At 33.2% G+C, this 23,035-nt stretch overlaps 3 protein-coding genes and 1 pseudogene across 3 annotated transcripts; 1 reads left to right on the forward strand and 3 right to left on the reverse strand.

Moving 5' to 3' along the window:
* The first annotated feature begins 1,582 nt into the window (after positions 1-1,582).
* LOC11445104 (probable ADP-ribosylation factor GTPase-activating protein AGD11) lies at positions 1,583-7,411 on the forward strand. The gene is made up of 9 exons (XM_003627749.4): positions 1,583-1,890; positions 2,028-2,147; positions 2,507-2,591; positions 2,718-2,793; positions 3,328-3,491; positions 3,581-3,821; positions 5,866-5,982; positions 6,079-6,174; positions 6,968-7,411. Exons 2-9 carry the CDS (start codon positions 2,105-2,107, stop codon positions 7,247-7,249), a joined length of 1,104 nt encoding a protein of 367 aa, XP_003627797.2. The 5' UTR covers positions 1,583-1,890; positions 2,028-2,104; the 3' UTR covers positions 7,250-7,411.
* A 4,295-nt stretch (positions 7,412-11,706) lies between these two features.
* LOC11444543 (uncharacterized protein At5g39865) lies at positions 11,707-13,645 on the reverse strand. The gene is made up of 2 exons (XM_003627752.4): positions 13,346-13,645; positions 11,707-13,250 (listed from the first exon to the last, which is right to left on the reverse strand). The coding sequence occupies exon 2, from the start codon at positions 13,243-13,245 to the stop codon at positions 12,472-12,474; it is 774 nt and encodes a 257-aa protein (XP_003627800.1). The 5' UTR covers positions 13,246-13,250; positions 13,346-13,645; the 3' UTR covers positions 11,707-12,471.
* Positions 13,646-16,711: 3,066 nt separating this feature from the next.
* LOC11445181 (histone H4) lies at positions 16,712-17,264 on the reverse strand. Its single transcript, XM_003627754.4, has one exon. It carries the CDS (start codon positions 17,182-17,184, stop codon positions 16,873-16,875), a length of 312 nt encoding a protein of 103 aa, XP_003627802.1. The 5' UTR covers positions 17,185-17,264; the 3' UTR covers positions 16,712-16,872.
* Positions 17,265-18,624: 1,360 nt separating this feature from the next.
* Positions 18,625-19,316, reverse strand: LOC120577468 (30S ribosomal protein S3, chloroplastic-like; annotated as a pseudogene).
* Positions 19,317-23,035: the final 3,719 nt, after the last annotated feature.

Here is a 23,035-nt window from a genome sequence, read left to right on the forward strand (position 1 = left end):
GTATTTAATTGAATAATTAAACAAAACTTGTAACTTGCTTTTGTAGAGCTACAAAAGGTCATGCCACTTCTACTTGTCACATTAGAAAGAAAATATGATCTTCCAAGTAAAAAAAAAGTAAATAGTCAATTTCCCTCCTGAAATTGTAAGTTTTATCAATTATCTTCTTGAAATTAACAAAACTTCAATTACCACCCTGAAATTTCACAACGTTAGTCAATTTACCCCCTCTGTCAAATTTTTCTGTTAGTGAACATGACGTTTTGCAAATACCCCCTGAAGTTTTGCACTTATGTGCAAAATGCCCCCCAAACTTAAAAATTTATATTATTTTTTTCTTAAAAACAAACAATTAATAGTTAAATATTAAAACTAACTATTAATTTTGGAATTTGGGAAAACTACATGCATATATACATCAAAATAGACTCCAAAATGGGGAAAAACATGTATTTTTTAAAGTGACAATAATGAGATGATTTGTGGATTAATATTGGGGGTTGTGTAGTTTAAATGGTTTGAGCAAATTGTTGAAGGAGTTGGAGGAGTTAAAAGGCTATGATGGTGAAGGAGAAAATATAAATTTAAATCTGATTATTAATTTGTTTATAAACCTCTAAAAATAATAATTTGTCTATTAGAAATAACCATTGTTGTCACTTTAAAAATACACATTTTTTCCTATTTTGATGTATATATGTATGTAACTTTTCCAAACTCCAAAATTAATAGTTAGCTTTAATATTTAACTATTAATTGTTTGTTTTTAAGAAAAAAATAATATAAATTTTTAAGTTTGGGGGGCATTTTGCACATAAGTGCAAAACTTCAGGGGGGGTATTTGCAAAACTTCATGTTCACTAACAGAAAAATTTGACGGAGGGGGTAAATTGACTAACGTTGTGAAATTTCAGGGGGGTAATTGAAGCTTCGTTAATTTCAGGGGGGTAATTGATGAAACAATGTGATCTATCTATAACCTAAAGAGAATTATCCCCGTGAGTTTAGGTAAGTTGGTAGGGATATTGCATATTATATGTAGGGGTTAGGATTCAAACCTCAGATATCCCCACTTCTCTACAATTAAATTGTGAGACCTATAGCCACTAGACTAATTGAAAAAAAAAATGTTTTGTGGACATCCAATTTGACATCCAATATCATATAAACATATCGTTTGGGTACAATTTAAATTTTTTAATCATTATTTTCTCTCATTTCAATTGAAAAACAAACTAAATCTTTAGTGTATTTTGCATAAAATCGGATAAATGTACACAAAAAAAAAAATGGATACAATGTCACATTTTTGTGTATTCAAATAACACAACTTTAAATAAATTGAATATGCATTCAAAATTTCTCACTACACACAAATAAAAGTAATTTTTTTTCCAAATATATTAACTAGGAAAAGATGGTGGGTAGTTCTATTTTTGGGTACATAGTTTGATATTGATTTGATTATGTGTTCTTCCTAAATAAGTACCATGTCATATACATTTATACAATTCTGAACCAGAACATTAGTATTTGTTTTCTGTTACACAACAAAACATAATTGTTGTTGGTGTTTCAGGATTCAAATGTTTTTCAATAATCAAAATTGTTAGAACAACAAATTATTACCTGTCTCTCCTTACCCTAAATCATGTGATTTGTTGCCACTCCTAAAATCACAACACATTTACCTAAAATTTCCCTTTCTTCAATACAATTTTCCTAAATTTTCACCTTGAATTCTTGTCAATAACTTTTTCAAGATTTTTCAATTTACTCACAACCTCATTAATTGGTCACAATATCTTTGATTTTGCATACACTTTTGGCTTGTTACAAGGAACAAGTTTCCATTGAGTCCTTTTGATGACAAAATATAAAAGGAGATAGGTATGTCCTAATTTATGTTAAGAATTTCTATTAAAAAAATAAAATGTTTCATTATTATTGCAACATTTTGTTTTATATGTGGTTTGTGCTACATGATTACAATTTTGATATGTGCAATGTCTTGTATCTAAATGCAGAAAAGCAACTCAAACATGGCTGGTTGTGAATTCTAGGATCATTTCTTTATTTTGGTTTCAAATATTGAAGGCTAGAAATGTCCTCAAAGCATGAAAGTCCTGATAAGAAAGATGTATCAGGTTAGAACATTTCATCATTTTTTTTCTTCTAATTACACCCCCCAGAATAATAGAATGATTAATCTTGTACAAAAATAAAAATAGATTTATTCATAATATAATCAAAAATTTAGTAGAGGACCAAAGTTGCTCAACTATGTAACTTAGTAATGTACAATGTTGTGTGTGGATTCTCTGCAGCGTTGCGACAAGCCTTTAGATCCGGAGAAAAAATGATCTCCAAATCTAATGGCTCTGCAGCATGCTGCACTAAAAACTTATATCTTAGTTTTGTCTCCATCTACAAGATTAAGTCTTGGTTAATTTATTATCCTCTTGAAAGGAAACTTCACCTTATAAGCCTTTTTATAAATTATTAGGTACACACAAAAGGCTATCAAATCTGATGCACCAAGCTGGAAACAGGTATTGTGCCGATTGCGGAACTCCAGAGCCAAAATGGGTGTAAGTGTTAGTCCGATTTTAGTTGGAATTCAAATTGTTAGGATTTTTCACTATTTTTGTTGAAATAACATTAGTTCATGTTTTTCGCACTTGCTCTTATTCATTTCATTGTTTATTGAACATCAGATCTTCAAGTCTTGGAGTATTTATTTGCATCAAGTGTTCCGGCATACATAGAAGTTTAGGAGTCCACATATCAAAGGTATTTTTCTGATCAAGCATTACATGTTTATCGAAATATGAGTTCATCACTCGACATTAATTGTTAGCGATTGTGAAAATGTTTATCAGACATCACATGAGATATTGGTCAAGTAAAATAATGCTTGCCATATACATGGAAAAAGAATGTCATAAGAATTCCATCTAAAAGTCGATATGCATACAGCACATTCTTAATATGTTTTTAGGGTCTGTTTGTATTTCTTATTTAAACCTTTTTACTGTCATAAGCATTTGTGACTTGTGAGACTGTCTGTGAGAGCTTTTGATCATAGCTGTTTTCAGCTTATTTTCATAAGTTCTCTACGATATCTTACGAAAACAGCTTATAGTTTATTTAAAATTTAAAATCGCTTGACTTTATTTTATCTTTTTTTTTATAAAAACAGTTTATACATAAGCACTTATATGATAAGCGTTTAAAGCACTAATGCTTAATTAAGTTGTTAATCCCCTTAATCAAAATCGCTACTTGAATACTGCTACATGATCACCACATCTTTTACTATTACAGATTGCATCATTGAAGCTAGATCAATGGTCAGATGAACAAGTTGATGCATTAGAGAAGTTGGGTGGAAATACATTCTTAAATAAAAAATATGAAGCTTGCTTACCAAGTAATATAAAAAAACCAAAACCACATACCTCGATCGAAGAGCGCTCCGAATATATCAGGTAACTAAAAGTAAACCGAATTTTCTTTTTATGTTTTGTGCGGAGGAATCGCACCATTGTTATTAAGAAATGTCCTAATGATTTTTCAGGAAAAAATATGAGGAACTACAGTTTATGATGGAGAGTGATGAGAATTCATTATGTCCATTTGTACCATCTCAAGGAAGAAGTGTATCATTAGGTCCGAGTAGTTCTTCATGTTACACTTATCATATTGACAACAAAAAATATGAAAAAGCGCTGACAAGACATCATATCGGACACGCATTCCGAAAGAGCTGGACAAGAAAAGATTCTGAGCACAAGTGTTCAAAGAAGAGTACCTCATTGGTAATGTTTCATTTAATAAATGACAAATTTTTTTTTGAATTAGGAAATTTTTTTAAGCTAGGCTAGCACAAGATGCACTATACCCGCCAACAACTCAACAAAAAACCTCCTATACATCCTTATTCAGAAACAGAACACGGAACAAAACACAGCAAGAAAACACCAATACACTGTCCAGCCTTATAACCAAACTTCCAAACTGATCTAACTGCCAAACCTGCTAACCGAACAACCACAAACAGCAGCAGCCAGGCACCTGCTATCTACACTACACCAGCAATCAGGAACCAACCAGAACCGCAACAGCAACCAAAACTCAGCCGCGCAAAACTCCAAGATACCATCTCGGATTCCACCGCCATTCATAATACAAACACGGCTGAGTTTTCAACCGAGATAAGCTCCACTTCCACGACAACATTTTAATTTCCTCCGCTACTACTTCCACCTCTATACCACCATTTTTGAAAATGATATTATTCCTAAAATTCCAAATGACCCAAATCGCGGTGTGCCATATGAATCTCATACCCCTTTTTAATTCTTTCCAATTCGACAGTTGCCCCTCCCAACACGTCCAATGCGAAAAGAGATTTGAAGGTGTAATCAAATTCACCTCTAGCCAATTCTCTAACTTTTTCCAAACCTTCCTAGTCTCCTTGCAATGAAGAAATAGATGATTTGTGGACTCCTCCTCCACATTACAAAAAACACAAATAGAGCTCGCATTTGTTGGCAATGTATTTCTCCGCACTAAATTCACTCTAGTGGGTACTCGATTAAGAAAACCCTTCCAAGAAAGAGCCACCGCCTTAGACGGAGCCGGACTCTTCCAAATTTGGCCGAAAACCCGATACTCCGCCTCTCCCCACTCATCCTCCACCAGCAATACCTCCGCCAACTTCTTGTAGGTTAAACTAACCGTGAAGCGGCCTCCGTCCTCCAACTTCCAACACCACTCGTCCTCCCCTTGAGTCCTATCAAAACCATGAAGATCACGTAACAAATTATTAAGAATCTCCTCCTCCCAAACAAACAACCTCCTCCTCCAATTAAAAATCAACTCGGTTTCGGTACCTCTATCCTCCCACATTTCCGCCACTTTTGCATCTTTTTGGTTAGAAATTGCAAAAAGTCTCGGATATTTTGAACAAAAAATCATTTCTCCCCTCCACTTAGTATTCCAAAAGGAAGTATTTAGCCCATTATGCACTCTCCTTATCACTTCCCCATTAAACCAACTAGCTCCCCCTCCTTGATCTATCGTCACTATGTCTTTCCACCATTTAGAAACATACCATGGCCAATTTACATTTTCCACGTTCATCAAGTCTCCAATCTTTTCACCATACTTTTCTTTCAACACCTCTTTCCAAAGAGCATCTTCCCCTTGTAAAATTCTCCATCTCCATTTAGCCAAAAGGCTTAAATTAACAAGCTTTATATCCCTTACTACCAAGACCCCCTTTATCTTTCGGTTGACAAACCTTACTCCATTTTACCCAACTAATTTTCCTACCTCCTCCAACTCCTCCCCATAGAAACTCCCTTTCAAATCGAACCAACCTCCTCCACACCTTCACCGGAATTCTCAAGAAAGAAAGATAAAATATAGGAATTGCATTCAACACCGAATTAAGAAGCACTATTCTTCCTCCAAAACTCAAGAATTTATTCCCCCACGATATTAGCAAAATTTTCATATAAACTAAAGTACTCCTTTTTGAATCAATTAATGCAACAAATATGCTATATAGTATTATGCATAACTTAATAGAAGATATTCTTTTATGAGTTTCATCCTCCTATCCATATATTCTCTCTGTCTAATTTAAGTGTCACACTAAGAGTATTTTTCCATCTCTGATTATTTGTCTCTTTAGAATACTATGACAGTTGAAAAATTTAACCACTATTATAATGTAAAACATACTTTATATTTCTTATTAATGAATATATATAAAAGGGAAAATGATAAACTTATTGAAATGTTGTCCTATTTTTTGTTCTGAATACTCAGTTTTGTTACTATTTACTGTTATAGGCAGGTATGGTTGAATTTGTTGGGTTGATTAAGGTTAATGTTAGGAAAGGCACTCACCTAGCTATTAGAGATGTAGTGACCAGTGACCCTTATGTCATCCTTTCTTTGGGACACCAAGTGAGTATTCTTATCTCCTAACTACTTGAAAAATATGAATGAAGTGGAGGAAATGAAAAAGGTATAGTGTAACACTTTTAATGTTTCTTCTTGCAGTCGGTAAAAACACGCGTTATAAGGAACAATTTGAATCCAGTTTGGAATGAAAGTCTAATGCTATCAATTCCAGAGAACATTCCTCCCCTTAAAGTGGTAAGTTCGATTGTTTTTCAGTTTCTGTTGATTTTTAAATCGTGTTAAGAGATCCAAAAGAGAAATCAAAACGGCACACTTTTTGCATAGTTTTAATTATGTGACCAAGTCTTTATATTTTTTATTTCTTTTAGCAAGTCTTTATATTTTTCTGTTTCTCCCTTCTTTTTTATTTTCAATGCTCCTTTCTTTTGGATTTGGATTCCCTTCATTCATGCAATCGGTGATCTGAAGTGTAAGATTAAGATCGGACAACTCACGTTCCGACTTTGGATTGTAGACCCGATCTTTATCCGATTCTTAAAAATTGGGTTGGGTCTAACTCAACCTTACAAAACATCACATCTGGAGCATGATCCGAGTGACCAAACATGTAGTTGATAGAGTTTGATACCATCTTAGAATTTGGGTAGGGTCTAATACGACCTTTACAAAACCGGCTCGTAAGGTAAGGGAAGTCTTCCACTTATAAACTCTTTTTCAGTTCAAAACTCATCCAATGTGAGATTTTAACACTTATGTCCAAATATCGGATTACAGTGTCAAACGTGTGATTCCTTGACTGCAGAGAACCTCAATTCCTTTCTTTCCTCTTTATTCCTTTATGTGTAGCTCGTATTATAGAAGGGGAAAAAATAGATAGATGTTTCTTCTTACTAATTTTGCTCTTGTACTTATGCCGATGCCGTTGTACTTTTGCTAGATGTCAATTTATCTCTTGTTGAAATTGTTTGATACATTTTAAATGGCGATCATGTTTGATTAGATTTATTGTGTTTTCTTACATATGCAGCTTGTATATGATAAGGATACATTTTCAACTGATGATTTTATGGGCGAAGCTGAAATAGACATTCAACCACTAGTTTTAGCTGCAATTGCATACGAGAAATCTACGGCCAACGAGTCCGTGCAGCTAGAGAAATTTGTAGAAAGCAGGGACAACACTCTTGTTAGAGATGGTGTCATATCTCTTGAGGATGGGAAGATCAAACAAGAAATCTCAGTGAGACTACAGAATGTTGAGAGAGGTGTTCTTGAGATTGAGCTTGAGTGTGTTCCTCTAATTCAATAGCTTGGATAGAAAGTTAAGGGCCAGGAAGACTTTTATTAACATTTAGTTTTGGAACATATGTATCAGAAATATTAATCTGTTTTTTAGATTTTTCTGTCTCTTCTCCTCTTGTATATTCTATGATGTGACTTAAGAGAATTGTTCCTCTATTAAAGGTTCTTTTCCTGGGCTCTGAGTTACCTTGGTTTCCCAATTATACTTTCAAACATTTTTTTATGAAATAATTGAACATAACAATTTGGCAAGTTGATATTAAAAGGCTTATAAATGTATGAAAATAAGTTAGTATAATTAAACTATGCCTCTTTGGGATGTAGAACAAGGAGATACTTTTATGTGGAACAAGGTATGGATCAGGTACAGGGCGATGAATTCACAATGATATACTGGTGTATATGCTACAGTTGAAATGAAAAAGTTTGCGTGAATAGTGAGAAGCCGATGCAGGTATCTATCTGACTAGCGCGAGAATATCAACATGAGTGGCTGGGTGTGTGCAAGAATGACATGACTGACAGTGCAGGTAAGCATCACGTCATACAAGATCTGCTGAGATGAGGTGGGTTAAGCCGAATGAGAGAGAGTTAAAGGGCAATATCGATGTGGTGTCTTTCAACAACAAGGAAAATTCGAAATAGGAATCTGTTTGAGAAATGATAGAGGATAATATGTTGGAGCTAAGAGGCTGAGATGTATGGTCTTTTGGAGGCTATTATTTGGTTGCAAGAGCTAGGTGTCCAACGGATTACTATCGAGATGGATTGCAAGTCAGCAGTCGATGGCATCAACGGAAATCTACAAGACACAATTAAAGAATGTACACTTAAAGCATATATAATATAAAATACAAGACAAAATAACATTAAAATGTTCACAAGTAATTTCGAAGTTATCATCCATGTAACAACTTATTCAAAATAACATTTCTACCTAAAGTTCCAATTCTGTTCAAGTGAAACTATCTTGGATATTTTAGAAACTCTAATATAACTCAATGCAGTTGAAACTTGAATCAAAGTTGGCATTCTATATAGTGGCTATAGAATAGTAAACAATCCGGATTTCTCAAATAATGCAATGTTTAGTAGAATCTTTATTCATTAACAACAGTTCAAATGTGAGCATTAAAGCAATAATGTGGATGTGCATTCATACATTTTTCTTATTCCGTGCATTATACAGGTAAAACATGCCAGTAACGATAGTACTTTCGTGTATATAAATACAAAAAAGATAAAGACAAAAACTGCTAACGTATTGGTAACATATTCATTAACTAATTTCCAAAATGTATAAGTATTCAGCCACTTGAGTGATTGTCTTGCTTATCATATACCAAAGTCGAATGAAGGAAACATACTAACATCATGGTTCAGTTCATGAGATTAAGGGTTTGTATCTAGCTATTGAATTGATAAATATATATTATGCTTTAAAATCGAAGTTGCTTGTGCCTCGAACTCATCAAGATCAATATCATTATAGAACTGATCATCATATAGAACAGCTATAGATCAATTTCACAGATTCTTTCTTCGATTCATACTTGGAAAATGTCCAGAAGGATGCAAATCCAATCTTCTTTTGCGGCTTCTTATATCTGTCTCTGATTGGAAAACTAGTTGAAGGAACTGATTCTGAGGTCATCTGGTCGATACATACTGATTCTGATGTTGGATTAGCTGAATGCCTGCTCTTTCCTGTCCGGAAACGACTCACTGTCTTGCCTGATGAATTACCACTTTCACCAATACTGGCTGCCATAGTGATAGAATACTTTGGCCCTCCACTAGTCGGTGTTTGACTGAGCAACAAACGCCTGCAACAGAGCTCATTCTAACTATGCAATGACAACTATACTCATCTTCAATTTCATAGGTTATGAATAACTATACTCCATGTGTAATTAATTTTTTTTCTACTTTAAAAAAGCTATTTGTAAATTAAATATTTAAGATATCCGTGCAGCACACGGACTTACATCTAAATAAAATAAATTCAAAAGTTCACCAAATTTTGCTACCAATACTCAATCAAACTCAAAGGTATCTAATAAGAATTTACCTAAAGATTTACAATGAAAAATGTTTATCTGAATAACTTCTTTGTAACCAAAAAATACACTTTTATGTCTAACTCGGATGAACGTGACGGCTCATCTTAACATTAACGTGATACCTTCCAAGTAAACTTTATTATGGACATCTCAAAGAAGAATTAGAGACTTTTTCTTTTTGAAGGAGAAAAATTAGAGACTTAAACTTAGGTGTTGGCATCTTAATAATTTACTTTTTTGAAGAAATGTCCAATAAAATATTCTTTCGTCTTTTGAATTCTAAGTTTTCTAACCTGCGATTACTCAATAACTTGACGGGATTAGAAAGAGAGCCTAATATTACAAGTCTTGCATTTTTATTTTTATTTTGTTTAAGGATTAAAGTCTTGTATTGTATGTCAAACAAAGTAATACGAAAGACTTTGGCTCAAAAAATACATGTGAAATATGGAGTGAGTGATAAAAAAAAAGGGATAAAATACGATCCAATCAAAATTATCAATTCTAGTTTGTCAAAAAATTGCAATTCTTCTTTCAAAAAAAAAACAATTCTTTTTGTCAAACCCAACCAACTCTGCTTGAAAAAATTAATTTAGTTCAAATTCATAATTTAAAATTACAATTTTTAAACTAACTTAAAAAAAACTTCTAGATTCAACATAGAAATCTTCAAATACTTCCATAGAAATAAGAAATTGACAATTTTCTTTGTAAATTCAATAAATTCATAAAGTCCTTATGTGAATCAAATCACTTCGATTTTGATTGGTTGAAGTTTAACCCAAAAAACCACATAACTAAACACTTCATTGTCAACACTGACACCCTTATCATTGTCCGCAAATAGTAAACTAAAGATATTTGATAATTTTATCAAATATTTAAGGTTTATTTTTAAGCAACTAATACTAATTTTTCATTGGAAAGTTTGTTTCTAATTAAATAATTTTTGCAGGCCGAAATTAAACTTAGTACAAAAGATGTGGTTTTTTTAGGGGAAAAAGGTGTCCCATGTGAGAGAACGCTAGAGGGCAATGTTCCTAGTTTCTTAGTAATTGCTGAAACCGAAAGCTATAGTACATAGATATTCAACGTGATGGCATTGGTCTTCTCTACCTCCCTACTGGCTTGAAACTTGAAAAAGAGCCTCGTACCATAGAAAGTTGAACACAATATTCCGTGAAACATAAAGTGCTCGTACTACTAATAATTTATTTAATGTGTAGTCCTTAGTTTTGAGCAATAATCGTCTCAACTATGTGACATTAATGAACCCACTTGGGTTGACCTAGTTGTATTGGTTTGAGATCTGGGAGTGTGCTCCTTGAGATCTCATGTTCGATTCTCTCTTGTGCCGTCTCATAACCCATAACGACATAAGCTAACAGAAGGAACACATCGTTTGAAGTCATTCAATTTCATAGACTATTGACGTCGCAAAACACCCGACTCAAAATTTCAAGGGACAAGTTGAAGATTTACTCGTAGTAATTTGAAATGAAAAAAGATTAACTAAAGAAAGTAGATTAAACATAGCAGTTACACGAACGAAAATACACAGATACTCGTTAACTTTTTTGAAGGAAGATACTTGTTAACTTATCATATGGTTATCCTCACTCCTTTTTCTTTGCCTTTTCAGCTTTAAATTCAACAATGTCTCATAAGCTATAGAGTGTTCATCTGTAGTTCCATCTGAAGCTAAAGATAAATAACATTCTAATCCAAATTTTGTAAAGAAAAGACAATCATTTTCTGAACATGAATTTATAGAAATGCCGCATCGGTCTCGGCTGATAGCAAATAACACCGGTCTTCCTATCAACATGACATGAACTGAATATGATGTTCATTTAGCATCACAAAATCACCGATAAATATCCCAACATCATGAAGGATACGTTATATTAGTGATGTTCTGCATATATTAGATAGATTTCCATACGTAGAACATGAGAGAATATAGGAACCAACATCTGTGAGCGAAAAATAACAACAAATGTTACATTGACACGGATATAAACACCAAATACGACAATAACATCAACATATAGACACAGATAATAATTAAGTAATTAAAGTGATTAAATGTAACTATAAATCAGATTCATACACTATACACACCTTAAGTAATTGAAGTTTAATGTTGCATAGATCATTGGTAATTATCAACAATCAGTTGTTTGTTATTCCTTACTATCATCCATCATATCATATGACTAGTAGAAGACACGCCGTCTCCACTAATTTTTTTTTTTTTTTTTTACGAAACGCCGTCTCCACTGATGAATTCAGTTATCACAGATATATGCACATATTGCATTGGAACATGCAGGATTGAAGGTGTTCTGATCTTCAAGCCCTATGTGCTATCAAAAATCAAATGCAAGAAGACATAAGATAAACCAACTATAGAAATAAAGCACTAAAACAACAAAGTAACAAACCACTCTCAATATAAATTTCAATGATCAATATTTGTAAATCCCTACAAGGGATCATATCATAATAACACTAAATATTTACATTCCCTTGATGAGAAACAGTCCTCAGCCCTCATCAGGAATGAACTACAACAGACATACACACTCAAACCCATTTATTCCTATAAGCACACTCTTGAACAACAAAAATCATGTTCAAGGAGCTGAAAACACCGTCAGCTTCAGCTCATCACACAAATCCTATATATCAAATAAATAAGTAAACACCAACCATATAAAATTCAAAGAGAGCTTTGAATCTTGATATAACCAAGGTTTTGAACTGCAGTCACATCACGATCCTTGCTTGATATTACAAATAATCATGGCAGCTGATGTGGTCTCAATTGCAGTCATGGTCACATTGCAGCTGCATTGCAATCCTTGCTCGATATTACAACAAACTGTGACATGTGACAGCTGACATGGTCTCAATTGCAGTCTCGGTCATGTCGGCTGTCTAGATCGCAGACCTTTATTTAAAACCCTTGATAACCTTAACCAAAGACTTATCATCATCAACACCGCCACTGCCAACAACAACAACGACACAAATTCATCAATCTTGATCAAATTATTTATCGACAACACCTAAAACCTTGCAAGCACGCATCAATAAACAAGCTGCAATTGCACAAAACACCAACTACTATACTAATACACACATACATCGAAACAAATCCTCAAGAAATACAACAATTCGGACACCGAATCAATCCATTTTCATTACAAACCAAACACCTCTTCAACAACCCTTCATCCTCATCAAAAATCTTCTTACTTCCACAACAATTCCCACACGGCAAAAACCTAACACCACCGCAGCTCTCACAAACATACCCACCTTTCGTCTTTGGAAACCCCTCCAAAAGCTTCCCCAAATCACCAACCTCACAAAGCTGCTTTATCACCTCAGCACCACCCACATGATTCCCTCGAATAAAAACCTGCGGCAACGTCACATTCTTCATACTCTTCTCACCCATCACACTCATCAATTCCTTCCTATAACAAATATCCATCGAGACATCTCGTTCATCAACCCAAACCCTAAACCCTCTTAATATCATCCTAACCGCGTAACAATCCTCATATGTTCTTCTAATTCCACGTAAACTCGTGAAATAGACCACAATTCGATCTTCTGTACCGAGTAATTTAATAACCGGTACAGAATCAATTGATTTCGAAGATTTTAGCGATGAACCCGATGTTGATTCTGTTGATTTGAGGGTTTTTGATTTGAAAAGTGATCCTTGTTCTTGAGATGGTTTTGGTGGTTCGAAGACACTACAGAGCTTTTTAACAACATTGCCGCGAAGCGAAACGGTGCGTTCGAGGTTTTGGGTTTTTTGTGGCGGTTTTTCGTCGTTGTTTGTGTAAACCGTCGTAAAAGAACGGTTGAGGAATGAAGACCTAGACGACGTCGTATTCTTGTTGTTTCTGATTTCTTCCATCGACTCTGTTGTTTATGAAACAATAATCAAAATTTGAATCGGTAATTAATAATTAATAATAATTAATAAATTATTATTAATTTGTATTTATTAATGTTACCTTGAGAAAGAGGGACGGTGGGTGATGATTATGTGGGGCGGCAGAGGATGATGGATGATAGTTGGGCGGTGGTTTCTATGATGGATACGATACGGTGTCGTTTTGAGGATAGATTTTTTGATTTGTTGTTAGTTGTTTTTTGCTTGTTTGTGGTTTTTGTTATCTGGATTTTGGTTATTGCAGAGAGAGAGAGAGAGAGAGGTTGTTGAGAATTGAAATTGAGGGAAATGAAATGCGTTTGGGGAGGAAAGTTAGAGAGAGAGAGAGAGAGAAAATGTTTGTTTTGTTGCTTTTCACGTGAGTGAGAGAGAGAGACGTAGCCATGAAGCCAAGTATTTGTACTTTATGCAAAAGAATATTTAAATCATTAATTAAATCAAAAATTAAAATAAAGTTATTTTATTTTGTATTTTAATTAATCCATTTGAATGTAATTAATATGCATTGAAGATATTCAATTATTTTAAGGATACATTTATGAATTGCTATGTTAATTAATAAATATGATAGTATTGTCGCATGAACTTAGCTCAGTTGACAAGGACAATGCATAATATATACAAGGTTTAGAGTTCAATCTCTAGACACCACCAAAAAAAATATGATGGTATTCTACCAAAAAAAAGTATTTGTCAAAAAAAATATATGATAATAAGTAAAGCCACGTTGAAAAATTGTTCAAATTAAGATTTGAACTCAAAATTGTTGGACCCATTCGTTTTTATTTGGAACCCATTAATCACATGAAAGGAATGCTTGACTAATTGTCACAAGTTATGTTCTCCAACGATAAATTTAAAAAAAAAATCCACAAATCTTAACTCAACTGACAAAAATGTTGAAATTGTTAGGTCGGATGCTATGACCGGGGTTCGAACACGGTACCTCCACTTATGTGTGAGTTTATAATGACTTTGTCATTCGTCTATCTACCAAAAAAAAAATGTAAGAGGTAAACCATTTATATGCATATTAACAAACTCCTGGGGTTGTTAATTTTTGTAAATTTGTGGAAAGATTATATGATAATACCTTTTTCGATCTTATTTATAAAAAACAATTGATTTTTAAACATTAAATAATTGATGTATTTGATATATATTATAGATCGGATACCTTAATGAATCTAAAATATCAATTATTTTTTTATAAATAAGACTGAAGGTAATAAACAGTAAACATAGAATATGGCATACAATGAGTGTTATGTCCAGCTGAAAGAGCTATATTTCGACAATATGGAGAGTCGGGGTTTTAATTCTGGTTGCAAAAAATGTTCACATTTAATATTTAACAATCCTTCAAATATGAGTAACACTGGTGAAATACCAGAAAATATGGCCATTCTATCCTGGAAGATATGTTTTTTTGGGTGATAGGCTTGAGGATGCACCCAACTTTTTGGGTGTCCCAGTCATGTTTGGATCGTGTGGTGGGATTGGGAGAGAGTGGGGTTAATCACTCGAATCTTCTACTTTGTTTTGCTTGACTTTTGATGATCACACACACCTAATGGGATTAGGATACCCCTTATTTTTTCGAAAAACCCAAAAGAGGTCCACTAGGTAGGCTTTTCCTTTGTCTTGGACAACAATAGGACTACAGGGCCATAGCCATATGATCTTGTTTTCTGGATGGTTCTCCCTTTAAGAAATTCTAAATACAATTTAGTAGAATGTTAACAGGTGTTCTAAGGCATTGGGTAACACAAATTGATTTTGACATATATGATTTTTCGAGTAGAATTATAGCTTTTGAATTGATTTTAAATAAATTGATTTTGTACACAAAAGACCATTATTGATATATATTCATTTGTATGTGACAGACCATTGCTTCCATTACCTTATTCATCGATGATGGGAAAGTCACAAAGATCGTGTGTTGAATCTTTGGCAGCCAAAACCAAGAGATTGTGGATCCAGCATTGGCAAGATTGTTCCATGTTTGATTTTTGTTTGTGGCAGCTAGAGGTTCAGAAGGATTATCTTCAATTTCATGTTTCAAAAGGATTTCTACTTACAAGTGAGTTGAATGTAAAATGTTTATGTTTGAATATATTTACATGAAAGTGAGATGAACAATAAATTTAAACGTAAAAATTACATAATCCATCACCGCAAAATCAAACATACACTAACGCTAGTATAAATAGCATCGGAAAAAGAAATGTAGTAAGATAGTAGTAGTAAGTTATTTTATCAATTAAGTATTATTTTTTGAATATGTAAATCTTTACTAATGGTTAGGAAAACCAGAACACAAGGTGTACCAAACTTGCCCAGCTAGAAGAAAAAACCTGATACAAAAGCACCAGAATCAGTAACCTGTATCAGTTACTACAATACACCATGAATTATTCTTCAAACTTCTCAATACAAAACATACACCAGACCGAAGTATCTTGATTGAAACTCATACAATCACATAAGACAATTCCTGCCATGATAAATAGTGATTTGGAGATAAGCTTCAATTAGCTAACTCCCCTGCAGAGACTGAAAGAAATACAACCACCTTTGCTACTTATCCTCCAAAACTGGTTTAGCAAGTCATTGACAAAGTTGAAAGCTTGCTTTGGATTCCTAACAATAGGAGAAGGGTGGTCAATGTACTTAACTGCCCCCTCAACTTGCTTGAACACCAAGAATGGCAGAGATGGAGGCTCTAATTTGAGCACAAACATTGCATAAAACAAGACCTCCGACTTTGAGAAATTAATAGATCGATCGATCACTTGCATGTTCAAAAGCAACTAGAACTCTCTACGCCGCTGCAGCTTCAAGAAAATTAGCACCAAGACAAATCAAAGAATCGTCCACGAAGAAAATATGAGATTATGATAGGCGCACCTCTACATCAGAGTTCACTTGACCCAATTGATTGGCAAAACCAAGCTTAAATATAACTGTTTCAAGATAATCACTACAGACCATTTGTTGTAGTGAACTATGTCAGTAGCAATGAAAGCATTATCCACAATTGATCTACCACTGACAAAAGATTATTGCTCCTCAAAAACACAATAGCCAATAATCATGCCAAGTTTTGCACAAAATCTTCCATGAAATACCCTTATGATTTCACAAAATCTTAGCCAATATCATGCCAAGTTTTGCACAATATCCTAACAAGAATCTATCCTAACGTTTTATTAAGATTAAATTGGAAAATGAAAGTGCCAGTGTCAGTGTGTGTCAATTGTCAATTGATTATGCATATTAGCAAAACCATTATCCTATTCTTTTTACTCTTCTGATTGTTTAACTATAATCTGTAACTTTCTAGTAATATACTTATAAATCAAATCTATAAAATCAAACAAAATATATAAAATAAAACAGTAAAAATAAATCAACACTAAAATTACCCAAACATTACTCTTTCATTGAATTCAAATTTCAAATTCAGCTAAAAACTGAATATACATCAATCTAATTCACCATTAAACATTACGAAATAAACTAACATTCAAAATACACATAATTCATAACCATAACCCTAAATCAACTTCTTCATCATCTTCTTCAACCTCCGAAACCATACAAAGTCCTTCCTTGTCTCTTCAACGCATAAACAACATCCATAGCAGTAACCGTCTTCCTCCTCGCATGTTCAGTATACGTAACAGCATCTCTTATCACATTCTCCAAGAAAATCTTCAACACACCGCGAGTTTCTTCATAAATCAACCCGCTGATTCTCTTCACACCTCCTCTTCTCGCTAATCGCCGAATCGCTGGCTTTGTGATTCCTTGGATGTTGTCACGAAGCACTTTGCGATGTCTCTTTGCACCTCCCTTTCCTAATCCCTTACCTCCCTTTCCACGACCTGACATTTTCAATCGAGACTTTTGAAAAACTTTGAATTTGGGATTTAGGGTTTTGAAATTGAGATTTGTGATGAAAATGGTGAATGTGATTGTGTTATTTATATGTGTGTATTGGAGATTGAGGAAGAATAGGTTTGAGAATTGGATTTGATTTGAGCCGTTGGATTTGGAGTAATCGATGGTTTAGATTGTGATCCGTGTGAAGCTAAGTGAGAGATTTTGGACCGTTGATAAATATGTATGAACGGTTGGATTTTGATTTGTAGTGGATTTGCGGATCGCACTTCCTTTGCTCAAACAGTCAAACTTTGAGTTCGGATACGTCTATTTTGGTCAAAAGTGTTTTTGCCAAAAGCTGGAGTTTTGGTTGATTTATGCTTTTTTTTTTTTTGGTTGCAAAGGAAAAGGAAAAAAACTAAGGCCTCACAAACCGAATACCATTAACATCAGCAATTAAAAGGGGGTTTAAATCTGTAGGGGGTTTCTACAAACTGTAAAGTCGACATTATTTTTAGCACCCGTCTTCGCAAACTACTCTGCACAAGAATTATCTTCGGAATAGATGTGAGATACATGCACCTGCCAATTACGTTGCAGTAGCTTACGGTAATGAGATTGGTTGATATATGCTTACCAATAAATAAAAAATTGGAAGTTTTATTTTTATAAGATATTTTTTTATTTTGTTTCAAAGATGCTTTTTTTTTTTTAAAGATGCTTAAATGAATTGTTTTTTGTAATTACTTTTATCATTCACGGTTATAATAACTAAATTTATTTATCAAAATGTCGGCAAAATAAAAATTAACTTTTTTAAATTAAATCTTTTAAATACACTTCAATTTACAAACGTACTATAAAACCCTTTAAAAAAAAGCTCCCTTATTAAAAAAAAAAAAAAAAAAATTTAGAAGAAAAAGGGTTGATGCATACGACAACATCAACTCAAATACATTAAGGGTTCATTTGGATTGGCTTCTTTCAGAGCTTATGTAAGGCACCTTATGCAAATAAAGAAGCATTAATGTGTTATTTATAAATTTGTTAAGGTAGTTTATGAAAAAACAACTTATGAATATACAATTTTTGTTAGTAAGATCTTATGAATTAACATAAAAACTTATTTTTTTGCATAAGTTCTTTTTTATAAGCTCAAAATAAGCTCAATCCAAACAGGCCTTAAAGATAAAAGAAACGGTACAAAAAAAAGTAGACTAAGACAAAACTTTATTAACAAAAGAAAATCTAAAGTAAATAAAAATTATCAAAACACCATAAAGAATATATTGAAAGAATGGTTTAACATATTCATTCCCTTCATCGGAAAGTTGTGTTGGGATAGAATTTCAATAATTATTTCTCGTATATTTTCTCTTAATTGATTGCATACTTTTTATGCTTTAGATATAACTCCACCATTTTCTCAGTGTACGTCTCCTGCTAAAGTTAACGACGAAAGATCCATAAAAACAACTGACTTTTGATGCATCGATGGAAAAATAGTCGATTGTTTCTATGACATAAGCTCGGAAAGTTATACATGAAATATATCACTTTTGAGCACTTATCAAGAGGAACCCTACCTTCTCTAATCCATTCGACACATGCAATTTCTTTTCCGTCGATACGTCCCGCAATTTGTACTTGAACTCCTTTTGTACATGTCTGTTCAGCTAATTCAATAGCTTTTTTGATTGCTTTCCTAAATGAAATTCTATTCTTTAATTGTCCAGCTATAAATTCTGCAAGAATATTAGGGTCGCTATAAGTATTTGGAATTCTTGTAATTGTAATGTTAATTTTCCGGGTCACACAATTAAGGTTTTTTTGCACATTAGTCTGTAATTCTTCGATTCTTCAAGGCTTACCTTCCATTAATAACGTTGGAAGTCCCATATAGATTATGACTTGAATCAGATTGATTCGTTTTTTAATCTTTATTCGTCCAATTCCCTCGACACCGGAGGTTTTTTGTATATAATTCTTGATACAATCTCGTATTATTTTATCTTCTTTTAGATTCTCGGAATAATTTTTTGGTTGTGCAAACCAAATAGAATCATGATTTGGAGTTGTACCAAGTCTGAAACCAAACGGATGTATTTTTTGTCCCATAATTCCTCACTACTCTATATAAAATAAATATATTATATATCTTTATGACTCATTGACTTAGTTCGTTGTAATATATATTGTACTCCCTCCGTTCCTTTTTAAGTGTCACTTTTGGAGAAAATTTTTGTTCCTATTTAACTGTCACTTTAAAAGTTCAATGCAACATTAAATGTTGTTTTACCAATATTATCCTTAGTTATTTATTGCGGAGAGAGAAATATATGAAATGAGATATTAAATGAATAAGGTCATTATAGTAAAAGTATAACTTATTGCATCAAAAGTAATATCAATTGTTGATTGTCTTGGTTTGTGTAAAATGTCAAAATGTGACAATTAAAAAAGAACGGAGTTAGTAACTAGCATTTTCTCCTGCAGAATAAAGCAATTCAAAAAAATAAAATAATAGAATAATATGCTCAACTCCATAGAGCATAATTTCTATTATCATAACCCTTTAAATTTAATAAATATTATGAATTACGATTCACGCTTTGTCTTGTGAATAGACACAAATATTTTTTGACCAGAGGCTTATACTTCTATGTATTGGTTCTTCTTTCTCCTAAGGTTATATTTTCACGAAAAAATGAAATGAGTTTATTAATTAATATTTATTTATTAATGACTATTAGTATACTAAATTTACCTTAAAATTAATGTTAACGACGCCATCTATTATCATTTTTCGCATACCCCTGGAAGTTTAGAGTAGGTGAAAATTCTCCCAACTTATGGCCTACCATACGATCTGTTATATAAATAGGTAAATGCTCTTTTCCATTATGGATAACAATGGTATGCCCAATCATTGTAGGTATAATGGTAGATGTTATGGACCAAGTTATATATTATTATTTCTTTTTCTCCTTTTGTGTTAAGCTCATTTATTTTTTTAATAAATGATTTGCTACAAAAGGATTTTTTTTCGTGAACGTGTCATAGTTAATTATTCCTCTTATAATTTCTAAAAAAAGTGAATTTTTTCTCTTATATTTTAAAAAATAAAATCATATAATCTCTAAAAAAAACAAAATCAAATCATATAATGTCATAGTAAATCACTCTTTTCTTTTGTAAAGACGAAGAAACAAATTCTATTTCCTCTACTCTACACTATTTACTACGGCGACGAAGAATCAAATTATCACTATATTTATTCTTTTTTCTACTTCTTCTTCCAAGTGCAGGATAATCCCAAGGAGTTGAGGGTTTTTTTTTTTTTTTTATCAATCGGGGCCCTCCCTTCACCACCACCATGTGGATGGTCTACAGGGTTCATAACTACTCCTCTTACCAGGACGCTTACCTAACCAACGAACCTATACATAACATATGCTTGGGGTCAGAGTTTTTCTTTATACCGTTATGTCTAAAGAAATCAATAGGGTGGTGTTTTTTTTTTCTTCATAAAGCCGTGTGGTCTATTTGATGCACGTTTATAGGAGCAAAATTAACTGATATCATTAATAAGAAATTGTTCAATGCAAGTAGGAGAAAACTCAAAAACATGGTGATTGGTAAAATTCACCTCGAAGTTGGAACGTATAGCTAACTGATCAATAATACAAGAAACAATAACATGGAATGTGGTCTATTTGATGCATGTTAATTTATGTGTTATGTATTTGCATTGGTTTGTGTAGAAGCATAATGTTGGTCTATTTTTTGTCAATCAAAATTTCACATGAAAGACACATTTTCAATAAATATAGGCTTGTAAAGAAAAGAGTACCTCTAATGTATATTCCATCTATTTTTTCAAATAAAAATTGTAATATTAAAATATGGTCCGAACCAGTCCAACGGGATGCATAGCCCACTACTATTGCCTCAATTTTGGTGGCTCATTTATGAAACGGACCGATCAACCCTAACTCATTTATTCGTGTTAGACAACTAGGTCGAGGCGCGCTCGGACCGGTCAGCCCATTTGAGCTCACATAAGAGTCGCAACCGAATCCTCCAAAAACAAAAAGAAAAACAAATAAAGCAAATTGAAATAAGACCAAAAAAAAAAAAGCAAATTGAAATGATCACACTTCCACTCTGAACCCTACTTCTCACGTAACCCTAGTATCTGCTAACAAGCTTATTACACCAACGCCAAGGCAAAAACCAATAAGGGTTTATGCTTCTTCGAAATCATTCAATTCAATGGGTTCTCGTCCACATAAACGTGCGAAACACGAAGACATACCAATCAGAACTCACTACAACCCACTTCCGATGACAGCCCGTGCACATTATGAAGATCTGATGGAGGAAGCAAGAACTTGTATTACTCACGGCAACTATAAGGACTTGATACATACCGTGCTTCCCAAACTCCGCAAACTTTGTGTACATTTTGTAGTATACAATCGATCCATTAATGAATTCCTAAATGATGCTGCTATTCCTGGAGATGAGTACCAAGGTTAGTTAGTATATTAATTCAAACTAAAAATGAGTTTTGCTGCATTAGACCGTAACTATATTCTAAATATTTATATTTTTTCAAGATGAAATTCTAAATATTTATATTATTTTCCCTCAAAGGAAATATTTATATTATTTCTCCTGTTCCCTGTAGACATGTGTATAAGGGGGATGGGAACAAGCCAGGCCGCAAGAGTTTATGGCCCGGCCTATTAAAGTCCAGCTTGGCCTAGCTCGTTTATTAAATAGGTTAGGTTTAAGTTTTTTAGGTTTAAGCTTTTTAAAAAGCTCATTAATATTACTAGGTCAGGCTAAGGCTTATATAAAAGCCTACGGCCTATTAGGGCGGCCCATATATGTGTAATTATATATACTACATTATATAATATATGTGTGTACCTCTACAAATTTTTATTTGATATACATGCAATATATATGCTAATAAAGTGGGGGAAAAATGGACGTACATGCTTTACAAAATTTTATTTATCTATTAGTCTTTTAAAAAATATATGTTTATTAGCCTTTTTATAAATAAGTCAAATTAGGCTTTTAGTCAGGCTAATAGGTACCTTTTAAAAAGGTCAGACCAGACTTAAAATAAAGCCTTTGACAGGCTAAGAGGTGAGGCTTAGACTTTAATTTTTTCAACTAGGCCTGACCTATTTAAGCAAAGCCCAGCTCGGTCCGGCCTATTCCCACCCCTACATGTGTAGTTTTTTATTCAGATATTGTTATTCCTATGAACTTTTGTAGATTTTAGTCGGATATTGTTATGTTGCAATTGTAAGTTAAAAGTCTCACATTGATTTTAAATCGGAGGTTGTACACTTTATAATTAAGTGAGATGACTAATAAACTCAATGTTTTGAATTGAGCAATTGCTCACATTTCTAAGATTTTTGGTGTCCAACTCATTTGTGTGGTTGTTTTTAGCTCAATGTTGATTATCACTCCCCTTGTGATCTTACAAATATTTTGCCTCTTTCAAAGAGCCTTGCATTGGTTTTTGTAGATGATATTAATTTGTGTATAAAATTTTTATCGTAGATGTTTCAACACACATCAATTTGCAATCAATCCTAACTAGGAGGTTACTGCAAGAAAAAGTCCAGTGTTCAATTTGTCTATCTACTCCTTCTCATGGAGTAATCACAGGATGTACTCATGTTTTTTGCCAGAAGTGCATCAGAAAATGGTTCACCAGAGGTAAAACGTCGCTTGATCTCGTCATGGACCCTACTGCCAAAGACCCTACAAACTGTCCTTATTGTAGAGAGTTACTCACATTAAATGACATGTTCTCTGAAACAAAACCAAC

The sequence above is a fragment of the Medicago truncatula genome, chromosome 8 (genome assembly GCF_003473485.1).
Source record: "Medicago truncatula cultivar Jemalong A17 chromosome 8, MtrunA17r5.0-ANR, whole genome shotgun sequence".
NCBI classification, from domain to species: Eukaryota; Viridiplantae; Streptophyta; class Magnoliopsida; order Fabales; family Fabaceae; genus Medicago; species Medicago truncatula.

Excerpts from the sequence above, each read along its gene's own strand:
- LOC11445104 (XM_003627749.4), top strand. The coding sequence starts at position 2,105 with ATGTCCTCAAAGCATGAAAGTCCTGATAAGAAAGATGTATCAG. Across the intron at positions 2,592-2,717 it reads ACTCCAGAGCCAAAATGGGT|ATCTTCAAGTCTTGGAGTAT; the intron begins GTAAGTGTTAGT and ends ATTGAACATCAG. Across the intron at positions 5,983-6,078 it reads TCCTTTCTTTGGGACACCAA|TCGGTAAAAACACGCGTTAT; the intron begins GTGAGTATTCTT and ends TTCTTCTTGCAG.
- LOC11444543 (XM_003627752.4), bottom strand. The coding sequence starts at position 13,245 with ATGGAAGAAATCAGAAACAACAAGAATACGACGTCGTCTAGGTCTTCA.
- LOC11445181 (XM_003627754.4), bottom strand. The coding sequence starts at position 17,184 with ATGTCAGGTCGTGGAAAGGGAGGTAAGGGATTAGGAAAGGGAGGTGCA.